The sequence below is a fragment of the Quercus lobata genome, chromosome 10 (assembly GCF_001633185.2).
Source record: "Quercus lobata isolate SW786 chromosome 10, ValleyOak3.0 Primary Assembly, whole genome shotgun sequence".
Taxonomy (NCBI): domain Eukaryota; kingdom Viridiplantae; phylum Streptophyta; class Magnoliopsida; order Fagales; family Fagaceae; genus Quercus; species Quercus lobata.
Window position 1 is genome coordinate 37561246 of NC_044913.1, and position 27938 is coordinate 37589183.

Genomic DNA, 27938 nt, shown 5'->3' on the forward strand with positions numbered 1-27938 from the left:
AGATCATGATCCGTATGCAGAAGTTGAAATAAACGATAACAGTATATTGGCTTCTAAAAAATAAAAACAATAACAGTATATTTATAACTTAAAACCTGTATCATTACAAATCAAGTCTTGTTTCATACATCAGATCAGGATTAAATTGTTCCTAAATACATTTTAAGAAAACATTATAAAGACTTGCTAATTCATAGATAGAAAATGAACCCGAGCAAGTGTGTATTCTTTTCCTGCAATCCAAACACCCGTCTGTGACCACTGCACATCTTCCCAGTCAAGATTCTCCTCCAATACCTATTTAGGCAAAACAAGGTCCAATTAAAAACAGGAAAAAAATAATAATAATAATAAATAACATACATGATAGAGCAGAAGATATATGTGGAAGAAGTAACATACACATGCAAAAAGTAGAGACAGATGCAAAGATCCAGCACATACAAGGAGACAATGGAATGACAACAACTATTCATCCATCGAAAATCAATCATTCTTTTAACCACGTTTAGTTGACATTGATTTTGCAGAGGATAAAAAGGGGGGAAAGAGAATAAAGAAGTGACGGTAGTTTTCTACTGTTTGGTAGAGCAGAAAATAGAGAAGAAAAAAAAAAACAAATAGTGTGGCTGGATGTTTTCCACACTGGCCACCATCTTCCCATCTGTCCAAATTGGCAAGCGGAGGAAAATGAGGAGAGAAAACATAATGAAAGTTGGCCCTTATCTCTCATCCCACTATGCCGCCCACGAGTTCCAACACACCACACCAAGACCAACTTCACTCAATTCTTCAACAACCACAACTAAACCCAACTACTATACCCACACACCAAAACAATGAAATTCAAAACACCTACAATAAAAAAAACAATACCCACATAACAAAACATAAAAACTCTTAAGCAAACATCTCAAATCCTTAAAATGCATGTTGATCTATTTAGCTGCATGCATTTGATGAGTTTTTGGATGATAATCATACGTTTCCAATTGGAGTATTTCTTAAAGATTTAGTGTGTTTTATCTGTAGAAATACTAAATTTCACATAAACGGGATTGAGAATCTGGCCTAGTTCCATATCATCAGTGCCGCCACCAATCCCATAAACTAGGTTGCACGGACACGCCATTTTTGGCGTCGTGTCCGCGTCCGACACGTGTCGGACACCGGAACGGGGACGACGCGCCAGATTCCGGTGTCCGGCGGTGTCCCTTTTCTTTTTCTTTTGTTCGCTTCTCCGACACGGCGCCGACGCGGCTCCGACACGGCGCCGACGCGATTCCGACGCCTCCGACACGCCACCAGTGAAAAAAAAAAGAAAAAAATCACAGATTTTGACCGGAACTTACCAATACCGTTGATTTTGTGATAACCCTAAAATAATATAGCAAGTTTAGAGTCTCTTAGACGGAAAGTTGAAACCACATCTCAGATCTTCTCAACCCACCCTCCCTCTGTCGCTGCCGCTGCCGCTGCCCTCTGTCCCTCGCCGGAGTTAGATCGGACCGATCGGCGAGCTCCGACGTCGACGCCGTGCCATCTGTCCTCTGTCCCTTCCGATCTCTCTCTCTCTCTCGGCGCGAACCGATCTCTTCTCTGTTCTCTCTGTCTTTTTTTTTTTTCTTCTTTCTTTCTTTCCGATGTTTACTTGAATCTACTGTTACTTAGACAATGTATAACGCGTTTTGCTTTTGCTTTTGCTTTTGTTTTTGTTTTGTGTTTTTTTTTTTTTTTTTTTTTTTTTACTGCTGCTGTGGCGTGTGGTCTGTGTGCCCTCTGTCGTTTTTTTTTTAATATATATATATATATATTTTTAATATTAGTTATAACTTATAAATTTATTTTGTATGTCCTGCTATAGTTTTATTTATTATTAAAGTTAAATATTGTAGGTAATTTTACTAAAATGAATATTGAAAGTGCTTGAAGATTTTGTGTATTATTGTAGTATTTTGGGTGTTAGTTTACTTATTTGTAGTTCTTACATAATTTAAATTCTAAACATAAATGTATTTTGTCTAAAAATATTAAAAAATATGCCTAAATATAAAATTTAATTAATTATTTAACCGCCGTGTCCCCGCCGTGTCGTGTCCTTATTTTTCAAAAATTGCCGTATCCCCGTGTCCGTGTCGTGTCCGTGTCCGTGTCCGTGTCCGTGCAACATAGCCCATAAACCTCCACAAACCCCTCACTCAACAACACCACCAATCCAGCAAACCTCTGCAAATCCTCACTATCGTCAGCACCACCAAAAATCCTGCAAGCCTCTGCAAATCCCTTGCTCTAGGCACCACCACTATCCCTTAACTCTGTCTTCTAATTGTAAGTCCTTGTTTTGAAAGAAAATTTCTCACCCATTCGACTTTTATTCAACAAGAAAGACGCAAACAGCCATTACAGGTGTTCATGATGGTGAACACAAAAAACAGCAAACAAAAACAACTGAAAACAGGAAAAAAAAAAAAAAAAAAAAAAAAAAAAAAAAAAAAGCAACTTAAGTGGCACTACTAAGGGTAGAAAAGAACTCCAGAGCAGAAGAACAGTTTGAATAACCCCAGCACTTAGCCCATTCAAAAAGAGTATTTTGGCTGAGTGCTTGTAACTGATCAAGCATTCTCTCCAGAACCTCAAAAGAGCACCAGTTTCTTTCCAACCAAACAACCCACATCAAACAACCACGAACCATATTCCAAACATCCGAAGCATATTTTCCCAACCAATTACTCCAACAAGACACCAAACTCTCCACAAAACTTGGCATGACCCATTGAATCCCAAAAGCTTGTAACATTTGCACCCACAAAGAATAAGCTACCAGACAGTGAATGAGAAGATGGTCCACAGATTCCACAGAGCAGCAGCACATACAGCATCTATTCGCCAAAGGAAGGCCCCGGAGCATCAAATTATCAAAGGTAAGAATCCGGCCATGTGCTGCGGTCCACAAGAAGAAAGCCACCCTCTTAGGCACCTTGACTTTCCAAATCCCCTTCCATGGGAAGTAAGGAGCTGAACCCTTGATCTTATGATAGAAGGACCGAGTATCAAACTCACCATTCCTATTGAGGCACCAATGGGGTCTATCCCATCCAATACCTCTTGGGATCCAAGATTGAATGAGTTCTAGGAAAGAGAAGGCAGCCTCAAATTCCCTCTCATGAAAATTCCTAAAAAATCTCACATTCCAACATCTACCACTCCCATCCTCCTAATGAACCAACAAGTCAGAAATAAAGGCTTCCTTGTCACAAGAACACGCATATAACTGAGAATAGAGCAATTTAAGAGAGAAATCCCCCACCCACCTATCATGCCAAAAACAAATACGGGAACCATCACTCACCACAAAAGCTAAGTGTTTGGAGAACCTCTCCCAACCGACATTAATACTACACCAAAGGCCACACCCGTGTGCCCTTCTACAAGCTTTAGTAGTCCACCCCCCTTGACCCTCACCAAATTTTGTGGCAATAACCCTCGGTCAAAGACTAGTACCTTCTTGGCCAAACCTCCATAAACATTTCCCTAAAAGAGCTTGGTTGAAGTGACCTAACTTCCTAACCCCCAAACCACCCATCTCTAGAGGTGAACACACCTTCTCCCAAGCCACCAAAGAATGTTTAAAACACTCCTCCGAAGACCCCCACAAGAATTTCCTCTGAATACGCTCCAATCTGTCAGCCACAGCTACAGGGATGGTAAATAAGGATAGATAGTATGTGGGAAGATTGGAGAGGGTACTCTTCAAGAGAGTAAGCCTACCACCCTTAGACAAATATAGACGCTTCCAACCAACCAGCTTCTTCTCCATCTTCTCCAAAATAGGGTTCTAAATGGATGCAGTCTTGTACGAGGTGCCTAAAGGCATGCCCAAATATTTCATGGGCAAGCTACCCACCCTACAACTAAGAATATTAGCCAAAGCATCAATTTTACCAACCTCCCCCACCGGGACAATCTCACTCTTCCCCACATTGACCTTTAATCCAGTAAAGGCTTGGAAGCAAGACATAGCCAGTCTAATAGCCAACAACTGATCTCTAGAAGCATCGCAGAACAAAATAATATCGTCTGCAAAAAGCAGATGAGATATGCGAACCCCGATAGAGTTCACAGGTCCCACATGAAAACCACGAAGCAGACCACTATCCTCGGTTTTCTTAAGGATCCGAGATAAAACTTCCATAACCAAGAGGAAAAGAAGAGGGTACAGAGGATCTCCTTGTCTCAACCCACGAGAGCTTCCCAAAAAGCCTATCAGAGAACCATTCACAAGAACTGAGAAGCGAACAATAGAAATGCAAGCCTTAATCCACTTCCTCCACTTCAACCCAAAGCCCATCCTATTCAACAAATAAAGCAAGGCATCCCAATTAACATGATCATAAGCTTTTTCTATATCCAGCTTACAAACTACACCCGGAGAATTACACTTCAATCTACTGTCCAGGCACTCATTCGCAATTAACACTTTTAGTCCAAAATTTGTCTTCCACCAACGAAGGAATTTTGGGTCTCCGAGATCAAACTGTCTAAAACCACCCTCAGCCTATTTGCCAACACCTTAGACAGCAACTTGTAAACACTGCCGACCAAACTAATAGGCCGAAAATCCTTAATATTGACAGCATCAGATTTCTTAGGAATAAGTGTGAGGAAAGAAGCATTAAGAGACCTTTCAAAAACTGAATACCTGTGAAAATGCTTGAAGACAGCCATCACATAAGTTACGCACCCCATGGGACTTGAACCCACAACCTTACTCTCCATTTCATTATCAAGCGAAGAGGAACTGTCATCTGAGCTAGAGCCCATTGACCATCTAAAAATAAGCTCAAACAAGAATTCAAGCATTGTGATATACATGTAGTAAAAATATGTTTTGTCCTCAGTTTGGGGTTGCTGTCATTTTGGCCCCTTGTGTTCTAAAATTGTCAATTTACAGTACACCCTCAACTTTGAGAGCAAACTCAATATGCCCCTTCCACCCATCTGTTAAAGTTTTCCGTTGACTTCACTAATTTTATTTTTACCCATCATTAAGACATGCTTAACCAGTATCAAAAAGGCTGAGGATCTGGATTCTGAACCCCATAAAGAGAGAGAGAGAGAGAGAGAGGTTTGTAATTAAGTACAAGTTCAATTCTATACCTGACTTTTAATATTACTCTTCAAATGATAACTTATTTTTGGAGTAAATTTTTGTTTCAGAGTTCAGAACGTGGTTTCTGTAGCTGATTGCGAAGAAAATTGGGTTAATTTTCACTTGAAAGCAAGAATTAGAGAGAGGTGTTGAATTGTCAATCTTAGAGATTTCAAATTTAAAAGAGTTTGATTTCTTCTCTTTTTTGTGTGATTTTATAATCCAAGATAATAAAACATTTGTTTGTGTTCAATTTGTGTATAGCAGATGTACAGATTACATTTCCGAGAGATTTGAGCAGCTTTTTAGAAGGAATCTGAAACCATTTCTATGAAAAACAAAATTAAGAGCAATTTTTGGAAAGAGAGATTAGATTCTTACATTGATTGCTCAAAAATGGAAGAAAATACAACGTAATAAACACATATCTCATTTGTTTCATTTCTGTTCATTTGATTGCTAAGGGAACTGATAAGGATAGGAAACTGTAAGTTTTGAATATAGAAGTTTTTTTAAAAAAAATAATAATTGTAATCTTTAGCTGGGTTTGATGGTTTGGGTATGAGTTTCAAGTCAAGAAGAGGATTTGAATGAAGCTTGGCTATGTTTTTGCACTTTTCTCCTTAGTGGTTTATATGGTGGTTTGTAAGGGTCAAAAAACTCTCAACCTGGAATAAGTTAAGAGTTCGGGTTCCAATTTCATGCTGGGTAAACATGTTTTAAGAATGGGTAATGATAAAGTGAAGTTAATGGAAAACTTTTAACAAATATGGATGGAATGGGCACATTAGGTGTGCTCTCGAAGTTGATAGGGTAAATTGACATTTGAAGAGCATAAGGGACCAAAATGACAGCAAACCCAAACTAAGAGGGACCAAAACATATTTTGGACTGTATATTTCATTTATTATATAGTAAGGGTAAAATAATAAGTTGTCATTTCTTTCCTCAAAATTTTTCTTTGGAACCAAAAAATGAACATCATATTTATTTTCTAACCTCTCACTTTTTCCCTCTTCTACCAAACATACAAGAAGGAAATTTGATATCTTCTCCATCCTTCCACTTTTTTATCCTTCCATTTTTCTTCCCATCAAACAGACACTAAATTGTATGTGTATATATACATAAATTCAAGATACACCTGGTGAAGCTTTAAGCTATGTGTCATCACTCAATATTTTTTATATTGAATGTGAATCTTAACAAATCCACCGTTGAACACAAAATTTGTCATGCATGTTAAGAATATAGAGAACATGTAATCCAACGATGGGATTTTTTAAATATTTAATCCAATAAAAAGTTATTAAGCGGTGTAATATTACTTATTAGAGTTATATCAGGTGCATATATAAGAGAGAGAGAGAGAGGGAAATCAAAAAAGAAAATTGGAGATGAGGGTTACCTCCACATGTTCAAGCGGAAGTGGGATCCCAACGGACCGCATGACTTTCTGAGGAAGGGGCTTCTTACAGCGAGACCATCGAAATACATCAATGACCATGTTATCACAATCATTTTTTTCACCATTTGCGGGATGCGGGTGATGATTCTGGGACTTCTCTGTCTCCACGTCATGCATCTGAGATGCCGGTATAGCTTTGACCATTTTCTCTCCAGTGAAACAGAGCTCGTACCTTCAGATAATATTCAAATATAAAAAAAAATAAAAATAAAAAATAAAAAATAAAATAAAAAATAAAATAAAAAAAACATAAGAGAGAAACCTAGAAGTCACCACATGGACTTCAACCTCCAGTACCTTAAAATTCCAGAAATTATGTGTCTACAATACCATAAAGAGTATCTAGGCAATCAACAGAATTAATAACCCTTTTCTACCATTTGAATTTTGACATCAGGCAAATATAGAATTTTGAAAGCATCTTCCAGCCAATTTTATAAAGCAACGAGAACAAATGCGAATTTGCATTTTAAACTTGAGAAAGAGGATCAGATGGGAGAAACCAAGCTAGAAATTGGCCCCAAAAAAAAAGAAAATACCTTCATGAACTCAGGTTCCTTATCCATTAAAGTCATCCACCCCCCCCCCGGGGGGGGGGGAAGGTATATACCATAATATAATAGCCATAAACCATGAGGTCTCTGAAAACATGAAATCCAATATATTGATAATCAAGCTGCATAAGAACTTAATAAAAAGAATACCTGCATGAATGTGTTTCTAAATACAAAACTTCTCCCTTCTTCAATCTTGCAGATGTATAAAGGGGTTTTTTCAGACCCTTGTCAGCAACAATGCTTATACTGTACTTAATCCTGAAGAAATTCACAATGTATAGACTGTGAGTTGAGCATTAAAGGCTTACAAAACAAACAACAAAAGAAGCTGCAGCAAGAACAATAGAAGCTACTAAATGAAGTCCTGCATCTACAAGCAGTTGTTATGAGTGCAAAACAGAAATTAAGTTCAAGTCTTGAGCTTTGATCCTCCGTTATTAGACATTGCTATTTGTGACCAATTAAAAGATGATTGCATTAACAAAAAATCATAGCAAATAAGCTACAGTTAGTTACCTCAAAGCAGATAAACCATAATCACCAACAATGTATATAAAGCAATGCACACAATATGAATGTCAACAAGCACCCATTGAGAAAAGTTAAAATTTTTATTTATAGCTTAAAAATTATATGTTCTAATTCCGCTCAGATCAAAACAATAACAGCTTGATTGAAGATCCACAATTATCATTTTGATATGTGCCAGCCTACTATGAAGCCTCTTTCCAGACTGAATAAAGGAAACAGAGTTCACAAAAGACCCAAAGAATTCATTAATAAATAAGTATCAATATGGAGGGTGGGATATGGTTTATAAACATATGAAGATGGTCACATAAATATACTTTGACCAGACAGTCACCCACATTTTCTTTTATGGAAATAGATTCCCTACCAAAAAAAAAAGGCTACCACTCCAAATGTCACACACACAAACACGCAAAAGCACAAGCACACAAACTAAATTTTAGAATAGATACTTTCAACTGGATATAAATGCATCTCAAAGTATTAACTTAGTGTCATGCTCAAAGAGAGAGAGAGAGAGTATACCAGGGCTCATTGCAGAGGTTGTACTGTATCGTAACTTCTCGTACAAATCTCTGTTGCCGCAATGCATTCTGAAGAATGAAAGCATGACAATAATCAGTAAAATTCATATCCAATAATTTTCCTAATAATCAGGAAAATTCATATCCAATAATTTTGTGTTTTGAATTGAACAAATTGCATCCCAAGGAGTAGCACAATCAACTTGGGACCACACTTCATATCACAGAGGTCACTAGTTTGAATTTCCCCTTCCCTCTCTCCTTGAACCAAAACTTATCCCAACAAATGAACAAATTGCAATTATGCAAAGGTAAGATTTCTACTGTTTGGTGATGCTTCCATGCCTTATTGCTTCTCTTTTTACCTAACAGAGCACAATATAACTCTAGAGAGTTCTAGAAATCATTTGAATAATAGAGCAGACAATTACTAATCAATGTGAAAAGTTTCTAAACAGTAGACCATCTTCTGACCCTTCTTGCCTCATTAAATTGTATTGAGGATCTAAGAGCTGCCTGACTTCTTTCTTTGCTGGCCATTTTAGGCTTCATGGATCTCCCTGAGTAGTATGTGTGAGAAGTGACTAGTCACTTTCTGAGTAAGTTTCAATCCTGGTTAATGCTTTTGAGACAAATGATTTCCAATATGGAAAGACCCATTTTTGACTGGGAGGTCTCAAATAACTGTAACAAGAGTGCACATATAAACCCCCAGATGAAGAACCTTAAAAAAAGTATGAGAATTTTGACTACCATTTTTGGATTATGCTCTTCATTATATTACATCTCTTCATCTAGTTTACATTTAAATCTTCCAAAGAAGTAATCAGCCACATATATACAGCAAATATTATATACCACTTAACTTTTTTATAAGTGAGTTTTTAGCCCTAAGTAGAGGTGGAATTGGAGATTCAAACTAATGACCTCTACTTCATGAAAATTCCATTGAAAACTTAAAAATAGAAAGACTATAAGATTTGTCAGTGTCCACCATTGGTTATGGATTACACTTCTTTCACACCACGCCCTTTCCACAATCCACAGTTCATACCACCATAATTAAAAACTGCATTCGCCATGCAAAAATAATATACTTATAAAAAATGCAATAATAATATTTACCACTACCCAAGAATACATTTATAATTAAGAAAATTCATCCAAGCTTAGTGTATTCAAAGAAACAAATAAGTTTTAAGCCTTCTAAGATAGTCCATGCAAATCATTTTTCACAAGTGTCACTTATACAAGAAGAAAAAGATTATCCTAGTGCACTGCAAGCTTGGAGATATGAGAAACCCCAGACCCAAATATAAACTTATTTACAACTTAAACTTCTAGTCTACACTTGACACAGGACAACCAGAACAAAACTAAACAACAGAAAAAGGGATATGACCTCGGAGTCAGCACCTAGGCCTTGCTTGGAGTCTGCATCAAACGGGGAAACCACTAGAAGTTAGCACCTAAGGTGAACCTAGAGTCAACACCAAACCAAACATCCATTTTTTTCATTTATCAAAATATCAGCTATCTCCTCAAGGAGTATAATAAGTTGCTTATAAAGGATTGCTAAACCCTAGTTCTAATTGGCTAGGAAACCCTAATTACCTTATTACAAAAATAACCTTACTTCCAAATTAAAATACTAATAGCCTAATAAACTACTAAGACCTAAAACATAAAGATACATTTGACTTGCAAACATAAATAATATTAAATAATAATCTTTTTGCGTCTCCCGCATCATTCTCCTCTGGTTGGAGAAAACTCAACCTCGAGTTTTAAAGCATTGAAGGAGTAGAATGTTGATAAGTAACACTTGCTTCAAGTCTGGAATCACCTTAGGGAGCACGGAGAAAAGAAAAACCTTGAATTCCACCACATCAAACTCATTTGGAATAACAAAATCAATGTGTGGAATCAGTTTAATCTCATCTTGAACCTTATGAACCATAGGAAACAATGTAGTTTTAACCTCTTCGACTTCACCAAGATGTAGATCTTTAAGCACTATGGAGGGTTGATTAGAAGCACATTCAACTACTTCAATTTTCACATCATGTGCACCCTCCAGCTTGCTAGGTAGTTTTTGGGTGGATGCCATTATCTTTTCTAGTTGGGCATTAATCCTAGTGATTATTTGCTCTCCCAGTTTCCACAAAATAGGTGAAACATTCTGATTTTCCTTTTTTACACTAGCAAAAAGTGAACTGAGAAGATCCAAGGAAATGTCTTCACTTTCATCTATGACCAGATTCATAATTGTTTCTATGGCTGAAAGTCCAGCAAGTGGATGGTTGGACCTAATTATCTTCAAGAAACTTTGAAACATCTCAACAACCAATGCATCACTCAAGATCCAGCATCACCAAGCATAACTTGACCTTTGCAATGGTATCAAGAATTGAAACCACCTTCTTACAAGAGCAAGTAGACACATGAGACATATTTTCAAATGCTGTCAAAATCAATTGAAATATTTCTTTCATTTGCTCATCCTTATATGGGGCATCTGGTGCTGTTATCCTTGTAATCTCAATAATGCAAGATAAAACTAAAACCTTCACATCCATTTCAACATGTCACAAAAGTTTATTAGTGATTAGTGCCTTCACTGAGGGTAAAAGTGCATTTCACATTGATTTGGATGGTTCTTTCTCCACATAAACAAATTTTCAACTTTATCAAGAAGAGTGAAGAGATCATCAATGGAGGAAGGAGGGTTAAGGAGTGTATTCCCAGCCTCCTTAATCTCCTTCTCAAATTCTCTATCAATGGCAATCATTTTCAGCTCAAACTTGGAGTCACAAAACACCGATATGGAAAATTTCGAAGTTGAAGTACACTTGATGTGCACAGGATGGCTTTTGGGTTTAATGGGTTAATATGGCTGCTTATATGTTTTTTAAATTGAGCCAGGGTGGGTTTTGCAATGGATGGGTATAGGACTGGGCTGTTTAGTTAATTGGTTTTGATTTTTTTTTTTTTTTTGGGATAGTGGTGGGCACTCACTTAAAGGCTTGGGTTTAAAAATGACTTGGGTTGGTTCGTTTTAATTGAACTGGGTCAGGGAATACTAAAATCAAAAAAGGCTTCCTAATTGGATGTGTTGAAAGCAAGAGAGGGGAACTTGATTAACAAATGGGTCGAATTAGGAAATGGTCTAGGTTATAAAAGTGGGTCGGGCCAGCTTGATGGTTTTTTTTTTTTAAATGAGAATGGGTTTAGACAAGGCTAGTGGGTTACCTCATGAGATCGGATCGATGGAGGCTGATGAGATTGCAGTGGCGTGACACTGGGCAAAACTAAAATCGTGGCGGTGCAGAACAGAGGTGACGGTGAGGACCAGTCAAAGCGGCGGCTCACAGAGGTGGTGGTGGTGGCATGCATAGCAACTGTCGTGAAAGGATTCAACCAAATCTGAACGTGGTTGCTTGTTGGTGGTAGTGTGGCACAATTGCAGCACTCTTATTTCTCCTCTCTATGTTTGTGGTCGCAAGGGATTTGGAGACTTGATTGTGGGTTTTTGGATTGGAGTCTTTGGTTGGCTTGAATATCTGGTCTTCTGATGGATGGCACAACTATAGGACAGCTTTTTGGTACTAAGTAGGGAAATGACAAAGATAACTTTCTAGTGGTGGAAAACACGGCAGTGATGGGGTTTTTTTTTTTTTTTGTGATTTTTCTAGTTCCGGATTGACTACGGGATGCTTCAGACAGATCGATGTTTGCTCTAATACCAAATATGACACAGGACAACCAGAACAAAACTAAACAAAAATAAATAAATAAAGGGATATGACCTAGGAGTCAGCACCTAGGCCTTGCTTGGAGTCAACACCAAGCGAGGAAACCACTAGAAGTCAACACCTAGGGTGAACCTGGAGTTAGCACTAGACCAAAAGAAACCAAACGTCCATTTTTTTCATTTATCAAAATATCAATTATCTTCTCAAGGAGTACAATAGGTTGCTTATAAAGGATTGCTAGACCCTAGTTCTAATTGACTAGGAAACCCTAATTGCCTTATTACAAAAATAACCTTACTTCCAAATTAAAATACTAATAGCCTAATAAACTACTAGGACCTAAAACATAAAAATACAATTGACTTGCAAACATAAATAATACTAAATAATAATCTTCTTGCGTCTCCCGCATCAACACTAGCTTGATCTGCAGTCAAATGCTCAACCACTGAGCTATGGACCCACTGTTAAACCTTTTGCTCTACACTAGCATAAAAGTAGAAATGTTGAAAATAAAATAAAATCCTGATAATGTAGGCAGCCATGTAAAAGAAGTTCTAACATGCAGAAAAATCAACTAAGAACATAAGTCCAAAAAGTTAGTTGAAGAGAAGCTGTCAGGTAATACCGAAGCTGCGGCCCTAGTAGTCATTGTCCGCTCAACAGCCACTGGAGCAAGGGTAGGCTCCACTGTTGATGTATGTGTAAGACAAGGCTCAAGATCAATCGTTCCTCCTCCTTTCTGAAATCAAAAGAAAAAAAAAATGTAAGATAAAACATCAAGATTTCCAGGCCAACAATATTGCAATAATTTCCTAAATTGCCGATCTGTGTGTTTAGATTACTGATTAAAAATAGAGATACCATTTACAGAGTCAAATAAAACTAACATTAAACCAAAAATTTATACAATCATCATTGAAATTAAATCAAGAAGCATTACAGGAATTCCATAACTACTCCAGAGGGCAACAACGGAAAAAACAGAGAATCTAACTAGACTTTTTACAACCTTCACAATGCAGCAACGCTCAACACGGTAACTACAACCAATTGCCGCACCCCAAGCACGTGAACGAACATTGTTTCTCAAAGTGGAAATGTAACCTAATAAAAAAGTTAGTAGTGAAGTGTTAGAATTACACAAACAAAACATGAGTAGAATTGATCAAAAGATAAACATAAAAATTGCAATGGCAGGAATAAGGTAAAACCTAAATTTAATAAATGCTCCATTCATTTCGCTGTAAAATGTTTTTAGTAAAATATTTTACACATTTTACAGTGTTTGTTTTGTTGTAAAATGGTTGGTCAACTGTAAAATATTTTCAGTCAATGGTAAAACCCAATGCAAAAAAAACATGTAAAACGCTTGCGCTCAAAATGAACATAAAACATTTTACATATTTCAGCTCTCTCACCCTCTTGGCTCTCTCACCCATATTTCAGCTCCTGCATAACCCTCTCAGCTCTCTCACGCATCTCACACAGGCCACCCATCTCCACTGATGCCACCCACCATCATTAGCGCTACCAACCTTCATCACCGCCTCTTCCTTGCACAAACCCTTCTCCTATCCATTCTCTTCTCTCTTGCAGAGTCCCTTGGGATCCGACTGGTGAGCAGCTGTCTTGGGTTTTTGGTGGCTGCTTCAATCTCGCCAATCTAGCTGCTGCTGGGTTTGCTGGGTTGTTAGATTTTCAGATCATCTGGGTTTTTGGGTTTCTGATCAGGGTTTGTGGGTTTTTTTTTTTTTGGGCTTTCTGATCTGGATTTTTGGGTGGTTGGTGGTGGTTTTACATCTGAATATATTTTACAGTGAAATAAATGGAGCTTAAATATAATAATAACAACTGAATTTTAGGAACTTGCTTACAATTACAGATTAGGAATCTAATTTTCATATATAATTAAAACTGAAGCCTCAAGCCAGGAGGGTCAGAGGTTACCAAGTGACAACCATAACGTAGGAACAGGACCTGCTTGATCAAAGGGTTAGAAGATTTCCAATCTATATTACAATTCTCCCACATTTGAGGAGAGGAGTGTAATTGAAATGGGCAAGACTTAGATACAATACTTAGGTGCTGTTCCTTAAACTTTTAAGATTCTACCACGTGAATTTTTTCTTATGAAATGAAAGTGTATTTTTTAGTTAAGTAACCATATGTCTAAATCTTAAGAAGAGCTAAGAAACACCTAAGGTACTGTACCTAAATTTTGTTCTATTGAAATTTATAACTGGAAACTCCATTAATGTGTGATATTGGAAACCTCTCTTTCATTCTTCCTCTCTACTCAAATCTGCACCATCTGCAACCATTTCAACCTATAACCAGACCTGGAGAAAATAAGCTTCTAAAATAGTTCTTTTCTTGCCAGATTTGATCAGAATCCCATAAAACTTCTCTTACAGCCTTGAAATCCCTAAAACACTTACATTTTCCTGACCTGAATAACCAATTAAACCTTCAGCTATGGACTTAAAGCACTACAGTATCTGCATCTCACTCATATTGTCAAACTCCCATGTATTACAGGACTACAGTGTGTTTCAAACATTAATTTATGCAGAAAATCAAGGTAGAATTGAATATAGACTTACAATCTTGTGGAGGTAGCACTCGGATTGTAGCACGCAACTCTTGGATAGCAGGTGGAGGAGGGGAAGCAGTAGGGCGGCAATAACCTGTATGCATCAGAACTGGAATACAAGAACTTCAAAATTAGTTTTCGCATTCACCATATTCAATGATGAACAGTACCAACTCTATGACTATTCATAGTACCACATACCAGCAACAAGATCTGAGTCATCAGTGTATATATCTGTCCCCCATAGCTGGCCACCTCTGACCTGCACATAATGGCTTAAATAACTAAGAATGAATATACAGCATGGCTAACAGAAGCGTATATTGAAGTTGCAACCCCAAACTCTGATACTGGCAATAATGGGAAGAGAGCAAAGAAAGATATTGATCCACAAGGAGCAAAAAAAAAGTCATTCTTTCACCGCAATTAATTAATTTCATAAAAGAAGAGCAAAAATTCCCTGGTTTTGATGGGTTGCACAACTCATGCACCCATACCAAATTGAACCTTTGAACTCACCCTCCAACCATTTCCAATATGGGGGGATATGTCATTTCACCCAAAGACTATTGACAAGAAGCAAGAATACTCTTAACGGCTCTTAGTTGCCACAGTAAAAACTTTGGCCAGCCCGATCTTCCATAGAGCTGTGATGCAGGAATCGGAAAGACATTTTTATTTTAATCTAGATTTATTTCACTTTGGAGTTAATTGTATTTTTACTGGTCAATTGGATTTTATTTTTAGGTCTTAATAATACTTTTTTGTGAGGCAGACTGTGAGGGAAAGGCAGAACTGGGATGTGAAAATAGGGAGGTAAAGTTAGTGAGGACTTTTGTTCACCAGCTAGAGTCTCATACTCCTCTAAATGAGGATGGGGATTGAGTGAGGTGAAGCTTGAAGAAGAATGGAGATTTTGAAATTCACTCTTTTTATAGTACTTTGAGGGGATCCTTTTTTGATTGTTTCCCTTGGAATGGCATTTGGGGTGTGAAGGCTCCACGTCAGGTTTCCTTCGTTTTTTGGATGGCCGCATGTAGGAAGATTCTCACAAGTTATCATTTGAGGAAAAGAGGTTTCACAATAGTGGATTAGTGTTGCACGTGCCTGTGTAGTGGGGAGGATGTTGACCATCTATTGATTCATTGTGAGGCTGCTTCCCAGTAATGGAGTTCTGCTTTTAAATCTTTTGAAGTCTCTTGGGTCTTACCTAAGAGGATGTTTTGATCTGTTGGTTGGGTGGAGAAATTGCTTGGGGAAGCATTCATCAAATATTTGGAACTTGGTATCGCAGTGCGTGGTGCGGATCATTTGGAGGGAGTGTAATAATCATATATTTGAGGATTTGGAGAGTTCAAAGGACCAGCTCATAGCATTGTTTGCAGGCACTTTGTTTCATTGGTCTCGGCATCTCGCACTTGGGGACTCATTTCTAGTGATTTCATTCCAATGTTCAGACTCTCTTTTCTCTTGTACATAATTTCTTTTTTTGTTACTTGTACATATATTTTTTTTTTTGGGCTATTTCATCCTTTTTGCATGAAGTAGTCCTTTTTTCAATCAAATTATTATTACTTATCAAAAAACATTTTTTCTATGATAAAATACTATTTTTAGTCCTTAAACTTTACCAAAAGTTTGTTTTTCATCCCTAAACTTTAAGAAGTTCATTTTTCATCCCTAAACTATTAAAAAGTTCATCTTTCATCCCTAAACTATTGAAAATATTTTATTTATGTCCTTAAATTTTACCAAAAGTTTGTTTTTCATCCCTAAACTATTGAAAAAAAATTATTTACAAAGTTTAGAGATGAGAAAAGAACTTTTTAAAATTTAGGGATTAAAAACAAACTTTTGCCAAAGTTTAGGGACCAAAATAGTTTTTTTTTTATAAGTAAGATATATTGATATCAAAAGGGAAACACCCTAGTACTCAGGGAATGAACAAGGGGACAACAAATCAAAAACAAAAATTGCAAGAATCTAGGAAATCAATAAAAGCAAGGAAAGATTTGTTTTGCAAAGTAAACAACCAATCCAACAAAATTCTAAAAAAGAATAGCTTGAGGTCCGGAATAGATCTCTCAATATCTTCAAAACAACGACTATTTTTCTCCCTCCGAAGACACCACATTAAACCATGAGGAACGATGGACCATATATAACCATTTCGATGACGACCAAAGCTGCCTTGCCAACACCCTAACAGCCCCAAAACAGTACGAGGCATAACCCAAGATACTCCAAATAAACCCAAAACCATAGACAATAGATCCATAGCAACGGGACAGTGAAGGAAGAGATGGTCAACCGATTCACCATTACTCTTGCACATGAAGCACCAATCCAAAATCCACACCTTCCTTTTTTGCAAATTATCAATCGTCAAGCATTTCCCTAAGGCAGCAGACCATAGAAAGAAAGCTACTCTAGAGGGAATCTTCTGCTTCCAAATACTTCTCCAAGGAAAACCGAAGATAGTAGGACTAGCTAAAATTCTATAATAATCTTTCACCAAGAACCCCTTATCTTTGCTAGGAATCCAACACATCTTATCCTCACCAAACCCCCTTATTGAAGAACTGTATATGGTTTCCATGAAGCTTGACAAAGCCTCTAATTCCCAAACATGCACACCCCTAAAGAAACTCACATCCCAAAAAAGGACTCCATTGGGGGTTTCATAAGCTCAGCCACACTAGCCTCCTTATTCCTGCAAAATCTGAACAGGTTTAGGGTAGCTAACTACAAGAGGTGTCTCTCCACACCAACGGTCTTGCCAAAACTTCACCCTAGACCCATCACCAATATCATACAGAATATGGCGAGACAAAGAAGGCCATCCCTGACTGATACTCTTTCATAAACCAACACCGTAAGGACCATTAACAGATCTGGTACACCATCCCCCCCCCCCCCACCAAACATCCATATTTCAACTCTATCACTTGTCTCCAAAGGGCATCCTTCTCAATCTCAAATCTCCATAACCACTTCCCAAGTAGAGCCAAGGGTAGTTTTGTAATTCAATAATTAACTTTCTTAGGTAAACTGGAATTAGGGTATAGTCCTAGTAATCTATATAAGTGTGCTATTGTACTACTAAGGAGACAAGTTTGATTAATTAAAAAACTTCTCTTGCAATTTTTAAAATGGTCAAGTGCTTAGTTTGACCAGCCCTAAATGTTGACTCCTAGGTTTATTTCTTGTTTGGTGCGACTCCTAGGTTTTCTATATTTATTTTTTGTTATTCAATTTTTCTTGTATCCATTTTGCTTTTGTCATTCATCAATTTGGTTTCAGAGTTTATTGTTCTACATCATAAGGTACCAATATATGCAATGGTGAAGATAAAATCCTAATCTTCAAAACCATCAAACCACAACAGACCACTAAGAACACATCAAACCCACTACATAAAGTGTACTGCACCAACATATTTTGGTTATAATTTTGTTTAGATTTAATGCCCAAGGGCCCCTGCTCCATGCAGCAGATTAATGGTTCTGCCTTGCCCCTTGGTAGGTGCAAGATGGGTTTGTCAATGTCACCCTTTTCCAGACAGGATTCATTGCATCACAGTGAAGGATTCTTCTGTTTCTAGCCAACTTAACAAGCATACACAAACTCCTTGTCCAACACAAATTTTCGAGAGAGATTCTCCTTGAGAAAATCAAAGCCACATATGATACATTTTAACTACTTGTGCAGTTGATACATTTTTCTTTTCTTTTTCTTTTTTTCTTTTTCTTTTTTTGTTTTAGGAAAAAGCAATAAACAAAAGGAAGAATAGCCAAGGAGTCCTTCAAACAATACAATATGCCAAAGAAAAGAGGAATAGGTCATAAGGAGGATCATATTATGCCTCAAGTAATATTTTTTTATTAGTAAGTCACAGATGCACCTGGCGTATCTTGAACCCACAGTCTCACCCTCCAGCTTACCTTCTTTTTTAATAATTTTATAGTTGGGGGTGGAGGGATTTGAACAATGGACATCTCACTTGGAAACAACAGGACCCATTTGAGCAACAAGACTCTTGGCCACCCTCCACCTTACTTGAACAATGGAAGGTACCATTTGAACTAGAGCTCATATGCATAATGTTTTAAGTAGAATCATCTCCTAATTGAACCCTTCCATTCAGCAAAGGATGTGTGCAACTCCAGTTGAAGATCAGTGCACCCATAGAAGAACCCAATACCAAGTTCTATACATCCTTTAATTTGTGGATATAAAATTCCATTAGCCTCCACAAGCTACTAAAACTTAGAATAATTCCAGAACACTCATACCAATGATGAGCCTTTATTTTCACTTTCAAATGGGAACTGGCCAGATTACTGTTCAAGCTGTTTGATCAGATTACCATAATCTCTCTGCATTTTAAAGACTCCTGTCATACAAAATTCTTGTTCTTTACAGAACCAAAACAAAAGGCAATGATCCTTGAAAATAGGTAGACACAGAGTTATGGCACAACCATAGTGTGGTTAGAGGAAAATATCCTCTTTGGAAGCCTAAGATTAAGGGAAAGTACAAGAATAGGAGCTTAGTGTAGTTAATTAGGTTCTTAGTATTTTATTTTATGTTTTATCTAGTTTGTATAGAGGTCTTCAGTTTTATTTTACACTCTTTGCTGGCTTTGGTTTACAGCCACCCCCAAACATACAAATATTTTGAAGGCATGGAATAGACTAACTGGTTAGCTAGTTAGCTCAGGATACTACAAGCATTCTATCAACAGTTTTAGCATTTTAGCTTTGAGTGAGTTGCTTTCTGTGGACACTTTTACAAGTTTATGATTATCAAGATCTCCTCATGATAGACGGAATGATGATCTAGACCTTTTTTTGGATAATGTAGGGAACCTTTCTAATGATGAGCCCTAAGTGCCTCTAACCAATAAAACCTACAGGCAATTGACCCATTACATTCTAAAATAAAGCCCATAAGATTCCCAAAAGTAAAAAATTGTAACCAGTAAAGAGTTTGCAGAACATTTTGAAAATGACCTTATGCAAGTTACAAAAAGCTATTAATCAATGTCATGTACACATGAAGCATTTGACCTTACTTGGCGATTTGTAGCGGTAACATGCTCAGCTGGAATCCGGATTTCAAGCGTAGGACCGTTTAAAGAGCTTTCTCCATTTTTTTCAGCTTGTGATGCTTTGTACTCCTTCCACAATTTTATCAGTTCTTGCATGCATTCGCCAACTTTATAAACAACAGAAGATACTTCAGCTTTACCTGAAACACTCCCAGATTTTAGAATATAATAGACATGCAAAGGAACCCTATCTAATACCTACATTGGTCAAAATCAATCAACTTCCAATATATACAATAATGGCTCATAATGTGTTATGACAAATGAAATATGAAAGTGAGGAAAAAAAAATTACTGACGATTGCACTTGCTCTGGATGCTAAAGAGGAGAGGGTATCTCTTTCTGATGATGAGAAGCGCGATAAAGAGAGAATTCGCTTGGAGATTGAGAGGATGGCGTTGTTGGAGGAGATTAGTTGGAGACAAAAATCAAGGGTGCTATGGTTAAAGGAGGGGGACAGCAATACGAAATTCTTTCACCAAATAGCTAATTCTAATAGAAGGAGTAACAGTATTGGCAGTTTAATCTTTGGTGGAGTGTTGACATCTAATCAGGAAGTTATTGAAGAGGGTATTGTTCGGTTCTATAAAAGTCTTTACTCGGAAGATAAGCACATTCATCCTCATCCGGATGTGCTGAATTTTTCGAAGATTTCTGAGGATAAGGCTGGCTGGTTGGAAAGACCGTTTGAGGAAGCTGAGATTTTTGGAGTGGTCATGGATTTTGATGGTGATAAAGCTCCTGGACTTGATGGATTCCCTATGATGTTTTTTCAGGCTTGTTGGGCCATTATCAAAACTGATCTTTTGGAGGTTTTTCAATTTTTTTTTGATAATGCTCAGTTTGAGAAAAGCTTGAATGCTACTTTCATCTCTTTAATTCCTAAAAGAGCTGATGCAATGGAGGTAAGGGATTTTCGGCCTATTAGTTTAATTGGAGGGGTGTACAAAATTATTGCTAAAGTTTTAGCTAACAGGTTGAAAATGGTGCTTGGGGATATTGTTCACGAATATCAAAATGCCTTTGTCAAAGGAAGACAAATTTTAGACTCTGTTCTTATTACCAATGAATGCTTAGATAGTAGGCTAAAGTCAGGAGTTCCTGGGGTGTTGTGTAAGCTGGACGTAGAGAAGGCTTATGATCATGTAAATTGGGATTTTCTCATTTATATGTTGGATCGTTGTGGCTAAAATGATAAATGGAGAAGATGGGTTTTCTTCTACATCTCTACTGTTAAATTCTCCATTCTCATTAATGGATCTTCATGTGGTTTTTTTTATAACTCTAGAGGTTTAAGACAAGGTGATCCATTATCCCCGTTATTGTTTGTCATTGCTATGAATGCTTTTAGTAAAATGTTGGATAAGGTAGTGAGGGATGGGCTCATGTCTGGTTTTAGGGTGGGTCCTACAGGGAACTCTTTGCAGGTGTCCCATCTTCTATTCGCCGATGATACCCTAGTCTTTTGTGATGCTGATCTTGGTCAGATTCTGTTTCTCCGGCTGGTGCTGTTTTGGTTTGAAGTAGTTTCTGGGCTGAATATTAATATGGGCAAATTTGACTTGGTCCCCGTGGGTGTGGTTCCTAATTTAGTAGATATGGTGGATGTGCTAGGGTGCAAGCAAGGCTCCTTTCCAATGCAGTACCTAGGTCTTCCTTTGGGTGCTAATGTCAGAGATAGATCTGTTTGGAATCCAATTTTGGAGAAGGTGGAGAGGAGGTTAGCAGGTTGGAAATGTATGTATCTCTCAAAAGGAGGTAAAGTTACTCTTATTAAGAGTACGTTGTCCAATCTTCCAACTTATTTTCTCTCTCTGTTTCCTATCCCTGTGGAGGTTGCGAACCATATTGAGCAACTTCAACGAAATTTTCTCTGGAGTGGTATAGGGGATGTTAAGAAAACTCACCTAGTGAAATGGGCCACAGTTTGCACTCCTCTTCATTCTGGAGGTTTAGCTATTAGAAGTTTGAGAACTTTTAATAAAGCCTTGTTCAGAAAGTGGTTATGGAGATTTGGGAATGAGCGACAGGCCTTGTGGAGGAGAGTGATAGGGGCAAAATATGGTTGTGAAGGGGGAGGTTGGTGCACTCTTCCTGTTATTGGCCCTCATGGTGTAAGCTTGTGGAAGTCTATTAGTCGTGGTTGGCCATCTTTTGTTCGTCACATCCAATTTGAGGTTGGGGCCGGTTTTACTGTTAGATTTTGGCAGGATATTTGGTGTGGGGACGCTTCTTTGTGTGCGCTCTACCCAAGACTTTTTTCGTTAAGCCGAAATAAGGAGGCCTCTGTGGCTGAGTTGATGAAGTTCCCAAATGGTGTTATTTTTTGGGATCTAACTTTTAGAAGATACAGCGAAGATTCGGATTTGAAATCCTTCTACAGTTTAATGTCTAGGATTTATGGAGCTTCTTTGAAAGGAGTTGGGGACGATAAGATGTGTTGGAATCTTGCTAAGGGTAAAGGTTTTACTGTTCGTTCCTATTACCGGGTGCTGACTAATAGTGTCAATCAGTCTTTCCATTGGAAGACTGTTTGGAAGTCTAAGGTCCCCTCTAGAGTTGCTTTTTTTGTGTGGACTGCAGCTTTAGGGAATATTTTGACTATTGATAATCTTAGGAAACGGCAAATTTTGATTTTGAATTGGTGTTGTAAAAGAAATGGAGAATCTGTTGACCACCTCCTTATCCATTGCCCTATTGCTTTTGATTTATGGTCTATGGTGTTTACTCTATTTGGCATTCATTGGGTCATACCGAAAACAGTGGTGGATCTGTTGGCTTGTTGGCAAGGAAAGTTGGGGAGGCATCGGAATTCGGCTATTTGGATGACTATGCCCCATTGTTTGATGTGGTGCATTTGGAGGGAGAGGAATAACCGGCATTTTGAGGACTTAGAGAGATCAATTGCAGATCTTAAACTCTTCTTCCTTAAGACTCTTCTAGATTGGGTTACAGTGTTTGGTTTTCGTTCTTTTTCTTCAATCCATGGTTTCATGGACTTTTGTACTTTTAGCACTTGATTTGTATATGTCCTTGATGTATACTTCCTGTATACTCAGGTGACACCCCTCTTCTTTTTAATATATTCTTATTACTTATCAAAAAAAAAATGAATATTAAAATTTTTATAAAAGGAAAGAAAAGAGTGAGATCCTAGCATAAGAAAAGTAGAAGGAAAAAAAACTGATATGAAAAATTACAAACACCTAAAATTCCAGAAATGAGAACAATTGACACCCCCAATTGCCTTCAACCAATTGATAAAAAAAATTAAAAAATAAAATAAAAACCCTTCAAATATGTATCAGCAGAAGAATCCTGTCTTCTAAGTCTCAATCCTGCTGGTGCTTCACTAATGATACAACTTCAGACTAACCAGTCATAAGTCGTGTGAAAAAAAAAAAGGCAAGATCATTGATGAGCAGTAGGTCTGTTATGAGAGCAATCAAAAATGAAATTCTACTTTATTTGAAAGAAATATGGAGACTACCAGTGAGACAAGGATCACCACCTATGTAGCACGGGTGCGTTTTAGGACTCGGGTGCGGGTGCGGGTGCGGGTGCGGGTGCAGGACTCGGCAATTTTTGAAAAAGTAAGGTGCGGGTGCGGCGGGACTCGGCGATTAAAAAATTATTAAAAATATTTTTATTCATATTTTCTATATATTTTTACTATTAAAATATTTTTAAAAAACACATTACTATGCTTTGATTCACAAAACAAAGAAAGAAGAAGGCAAGAAACACATTAATATGCCTATGAGGTGAGAATTTCGGATTTTCCGGCCAGATTCAAGGAAGATTTCGGCCTTTTCCGGCATGTTTCGGCCGAATCGGTCGCCGGCTGATACGACCCGATATGGCCGATACAGCCCGATTCCAGCCGAATCAGCCCAGTTCGGAGCGAATCGAAGCCACGTCGGCGCGAATCGAGCCGAGTCGGCCCGAATCTGAGAAAAAAAAAAACTCAGACGCGGCACCGATGCGCGGGCAACCGCGTCGGACGCGGGTGCGGCACCCTCCCAGCCGCGTCCGTGCTTTCTAGATCACCACCAACAGAAAGAAGTTAAGGAATTCATTAACTACATCAAAATATAACATTGAACCTGAAGCTACAAAAGAGAGGAGCACAGGAATGTCGTGTGTGTGTTTAATTTAAGAGAATTTTCTAAATGGCACCAATATTCAAAGGTCTCAATTGTTCAGAATTTTTTTTTTTTATATAAGTAATGAAAAATATATTTTAAAAGAAAACATACCAAGTACACTGGGGGTGTACTCAGGGAAAAGTACAATTAATTCAGATTAAAATGCTCAAATATATCTAAAAGAGTAATACATTGAGGAGAATGAAGAAAAAGGCTTTAATTCAAGGATAGTCCGCTCATGTCCCTCAAAACTTCTAGAATTCCGTTCTAGCCAAAGACACCACATAATGCAATGTGGCACAGCCTTCCAAAAAGCTATGTTTATATGTCTGCAAAAAGAACCCTTCCAAGCTGCGAACATATCAATAACTCTCTTCAGCATAATCCATTGAAGTCCAAATAAACAAAACACCATCGTCCACAGCTGAAAAGCTATAGGGCATTGAAGAAGAAAATGATTAAGATTTGCATAGACTTAGTGGGTTTTGAACCCATGACCTCACTCTTCAATATTCTTATGAAAGAAGTAAGTGCCATTTGAGCTAGAGCTTATTGGTCTCCCTTGCGGAAGATTGAAGACTATAAATAGGAATTTGTTCTTCTTTAGTTTGAGTGGCTTCAAAGATCTTCTCCAAAGTACATTCTCTCATTGCTTAATATTTCCAAATTCTAGGATAGATATTTACATATCCTAGTTCTAAAAATAGTTTAACTCAGCTAGTAAGGAAAGAAAAGGTATAATTTAAATATTGGAAGAATTATGGATGCTTAGAAAAAAAGAAATTTACGTTTTGGCTGAATTTTCAGGTTTCAATAACAATGAATTTGATAAAGATTTTTCCTCTATCACTCCACAAACCACCTCCCAAGACCCCCTCCCCAAACAAAAAAAGAAGGCAACAACATAGTTGATAACTCAGGATAAGCTTTACTGGAGCTGAATTTTTAGGTTTACTGGATAGCATCTCCCAAAGCGTCAACAGCTGCAATCAGAACTCAGATAATGCTGTGCATGCACACCCATTCACAAGGATGCGCATTCCCTAGTTTTGCAATATCATCACTAAGACAATTGTAATAATAGTAAATTATATTCCAAAAAGATAACAGATATGCATCAAACAATAGATATCAAGACTAGCACACAGAGGAAAAGCTTGCTTAGTATCATATGTATTCTAATTCTCAGATAAAATTAAATGCTAAAGCCCAAAGTAAAAACTAGAAGTACAGATATTAATGCAAATAAAATTATCACAACATGCAAGGTAATATTGGAGCTGCACAAATAAGAGTAACTTCTATAGAAATTTGAATTCATTCACCAGCACACAAACTCTGTTACTAGAGTGAGTGAAAAGAAGTTCCATTCGACAAGACAGAACAAAGCAGCTTACCTTGAGACCTGAAAAACAAAACAAGGCAAACAAAATCAAAATGTGTTTAACCACCATGGGGAAAAAAAACAATATTAAGATTTCCATTGAACAATAATAAGTATCCATCAAAGAGAGTATACATGTAACTTCATCTGCAAATAAATTAGTAAAATGAGGAAAAGCATTGTATTCACATCATTGATTTATATGGTTGAAGGGTTGACTTGACAAACAAGGTTTATTAACAAATTTAGATGCAATATTAATGTAATATTCGCATAATTGATTTATAAAATACATAATACCCACTTTTCTGAGGTTAAAATGTTGATTGACAAATGTGGTTTATTAACAAATTTAGGTCCAATATTACAGTTTGTGCATGCATGAATGGATATGTAGAGCTCATTTTCACATACAATTTTTAGGAATACAAAAGAAATTCTTTTAAGATAAATAAGCTTGCAAGTAAGACAGCAACCAAGGAAAATAGTATGACACACCCTTCATTGTCTGGACCACGAGACCTAAAACGGTGCTCACGGTTTGCCACTTGAGGGCTGCCCCTTGGCCGCTGCATCCTCTTACGTTGTTGAACTCCATAATTATAGACTTCCCTTTCCCTTTCAGTTGCCCCTTCCCCTTCTGCACATCCGTCATCTAATTCTTTATCATCACACCTACGCTTTTCAGTTCTATCTCCTTCAATATCATTGCTTTCTTTCATCCTCTCTCTTGCTTCCCTATCAACATTTTTCCAGTTATCAAAATCTTTCTGCTTCTTCTGCTCTGATGCCGGATTTTCCTGCTCAGGCATTCTTAAAGATCCATCCCCTAATTCCTTCTCATTCTGAGAACTCTCCTTGTCTACTCCATTCCATGAGTCTCTCCTGGTATGATCCTTCTCTCTCTCCCTTAGCCTTTCCCTGTCTTTTGAAAAATCCTTCCTCTCCCACCTCTCTACATCTCTTTCCTCCTTTGTTGATTCTTTGTACTCACTGCTGCTATTAGCGACTTGCATACCACTCCTACGATCACTTCTATCCTTATCTCTTTCTCCCCAATCCCTATGCTTCACATCTTTCCTCTTTCTATCCTTATCTTTCAATTTCTCTTCACCCTTTGAATCAACTTTGTTTTCCCCAACAGCCTCATGAGCTTCCACATAATCCCTCTCTTCAGTTGCTGATCCTTCCTTTCCAGCCTCAATGGTGCCTTCTGAATTACCACGTGGACCAGTCCAAAAATTTAAATTAACTCCACTTGGGGCATCAGGATATCTTTTTCCCCTGTGGTGTTCTTTTGATTCTTTCCTATTCAAGTGACTATTTGCTGCACCATAACCATCCTTCTCCATCTTTGCATCACCTTTAGGATCATTATAACTTTCCCTATCATATCTTGTTTCCTTATTATCATCCCCTCTACTTTCAAATCTTACATCCTTTTCACTCTTTGCAATCACAGCGTCCCTCGTCACCCAATACGGCTCTCTCGTATCAGTCTTTAAATCTCGGTTCTCAAACTGTACATCTCTACTATCCTTGGAATCCCCCAACTCCAACCTGTTTTCAGGATGATCTACATGTGAATCATTCAAAGGAGGTTGCATCCAATGCGATGAACGAAGAGGAGATCTTCTATCCACATCACGAGGTTCAGTCCGGGGAATCTTAGGCATCCGAGCATCTTGACCCATCTCATATGGAGAATGGTACTCACCTGAAACTGTAGATGACAACTTAGGGTATCCGCCCGAATCCTCATGTGGGTATTTCGAGGACGAGGAATGACCACTCTCTTCATGAGTTCTTTTAGGAACTCCACTCATAATGAATTTCCAGTATAATTACACAAATCAATCTTTTATCCAACACAACAGCCAAAACTAAATCAGCTTCTCTTACTTCTCAAATATTCAGAGCATTTGATAATTACCACCTACAAGCCCAAACAAAAAAAAAAAGTCTAATAAGGTCAAAACAACTTCACATTACAGTAAAAATCATTCACAATTAAACAAAAATTACATGAATTGTAAACTCTTAAAGTTTTAATTTTTAGCTTCCGTTATGACCAATCGACCTAAAACATTATACTACCGTACTTTTTTTTCTCAGCAACCAAACAGAGGAATAACGAATTCTCTTCAAGGATACCACTTTCTCTCTCTCACAAAGAAAAAAAAAAAAACCTTTTTACACATTGTGGAAAACAAAACAATTGCCTAATAGAATCCCTTTACTAAGGTAGGGAAGCAGATGCTTTTCATTCCAACTTCCGAGCTATTTTCTCGGCTGCAAAAAGAGCATTAAACCAATTGAAATAGGAAGAAGAAAAATAAAAGGGACATTGCTAAAAGAAAATTTTAACCTTTTACTCTCAGATCTTCAAGAAGCTTATATACATATATATATATATATATATATATACACACACACACAAATAGAGAATGAATGAAACGGTATCGTTTTAAGGCGCTTAGAGCAGAAGGAAACCCTAGAAAAAATGAATTGAATAAGAAAGAGTGTGCGTGAGAGAGAGAGAGAGAGATTAGTGACCTGTTTCTCGATCATCGGTCTCTGTGACTCTTTCTTTTCTTTCTGTCTTTGCGTGTTGTGTGTTTGAGAGTGCGAGCGCAGGACACACAACATTTTTATCTGACCTTTTAATCCGACGCCGTTTCGGTTACGATGAGATGGCTGCATTCGGGTATA

General features: G+C 37.5%; 1 protein-coding gene across 1 annotated transcript; it reads right to left on the minus strand.

Moving 5' to 3' along the window:
* Nucleotides 1-61: 61 nt before the first annotated feature.
* LOC115965871 (zinc finger CCCH domain-containing protein 13) lies at nt 62-27903 on the minus strand. Its single transcript, XM_031085163.1, has 12 exons — nt 27783-27903; nt 25725-27162; nt 25240-25247; nt 19658-19833; nt 14782-14842; nt 14591-14689; nt 12997-13091; nt 12613-12726; nt 8231-8298; nt 7322-7432; nt 6558-6789; nt 62-297 (listed from the first exon to the last, which is right to left on the minus strand). The coding sequence occupies exons 2-12, from the start codon at nt 27050-27052 to the stop codon at nt 187-189; spliced, it is 2403 nt and encodes an 800-aa protein (XP_030941023.1). The 5' UTR covers nt 27053-27162; nt 27783-27903; the 3' UTR covers nt 62-186.
* Between the last annotated feature and the right edge of the window lie 35 nt (nt 27904-27938).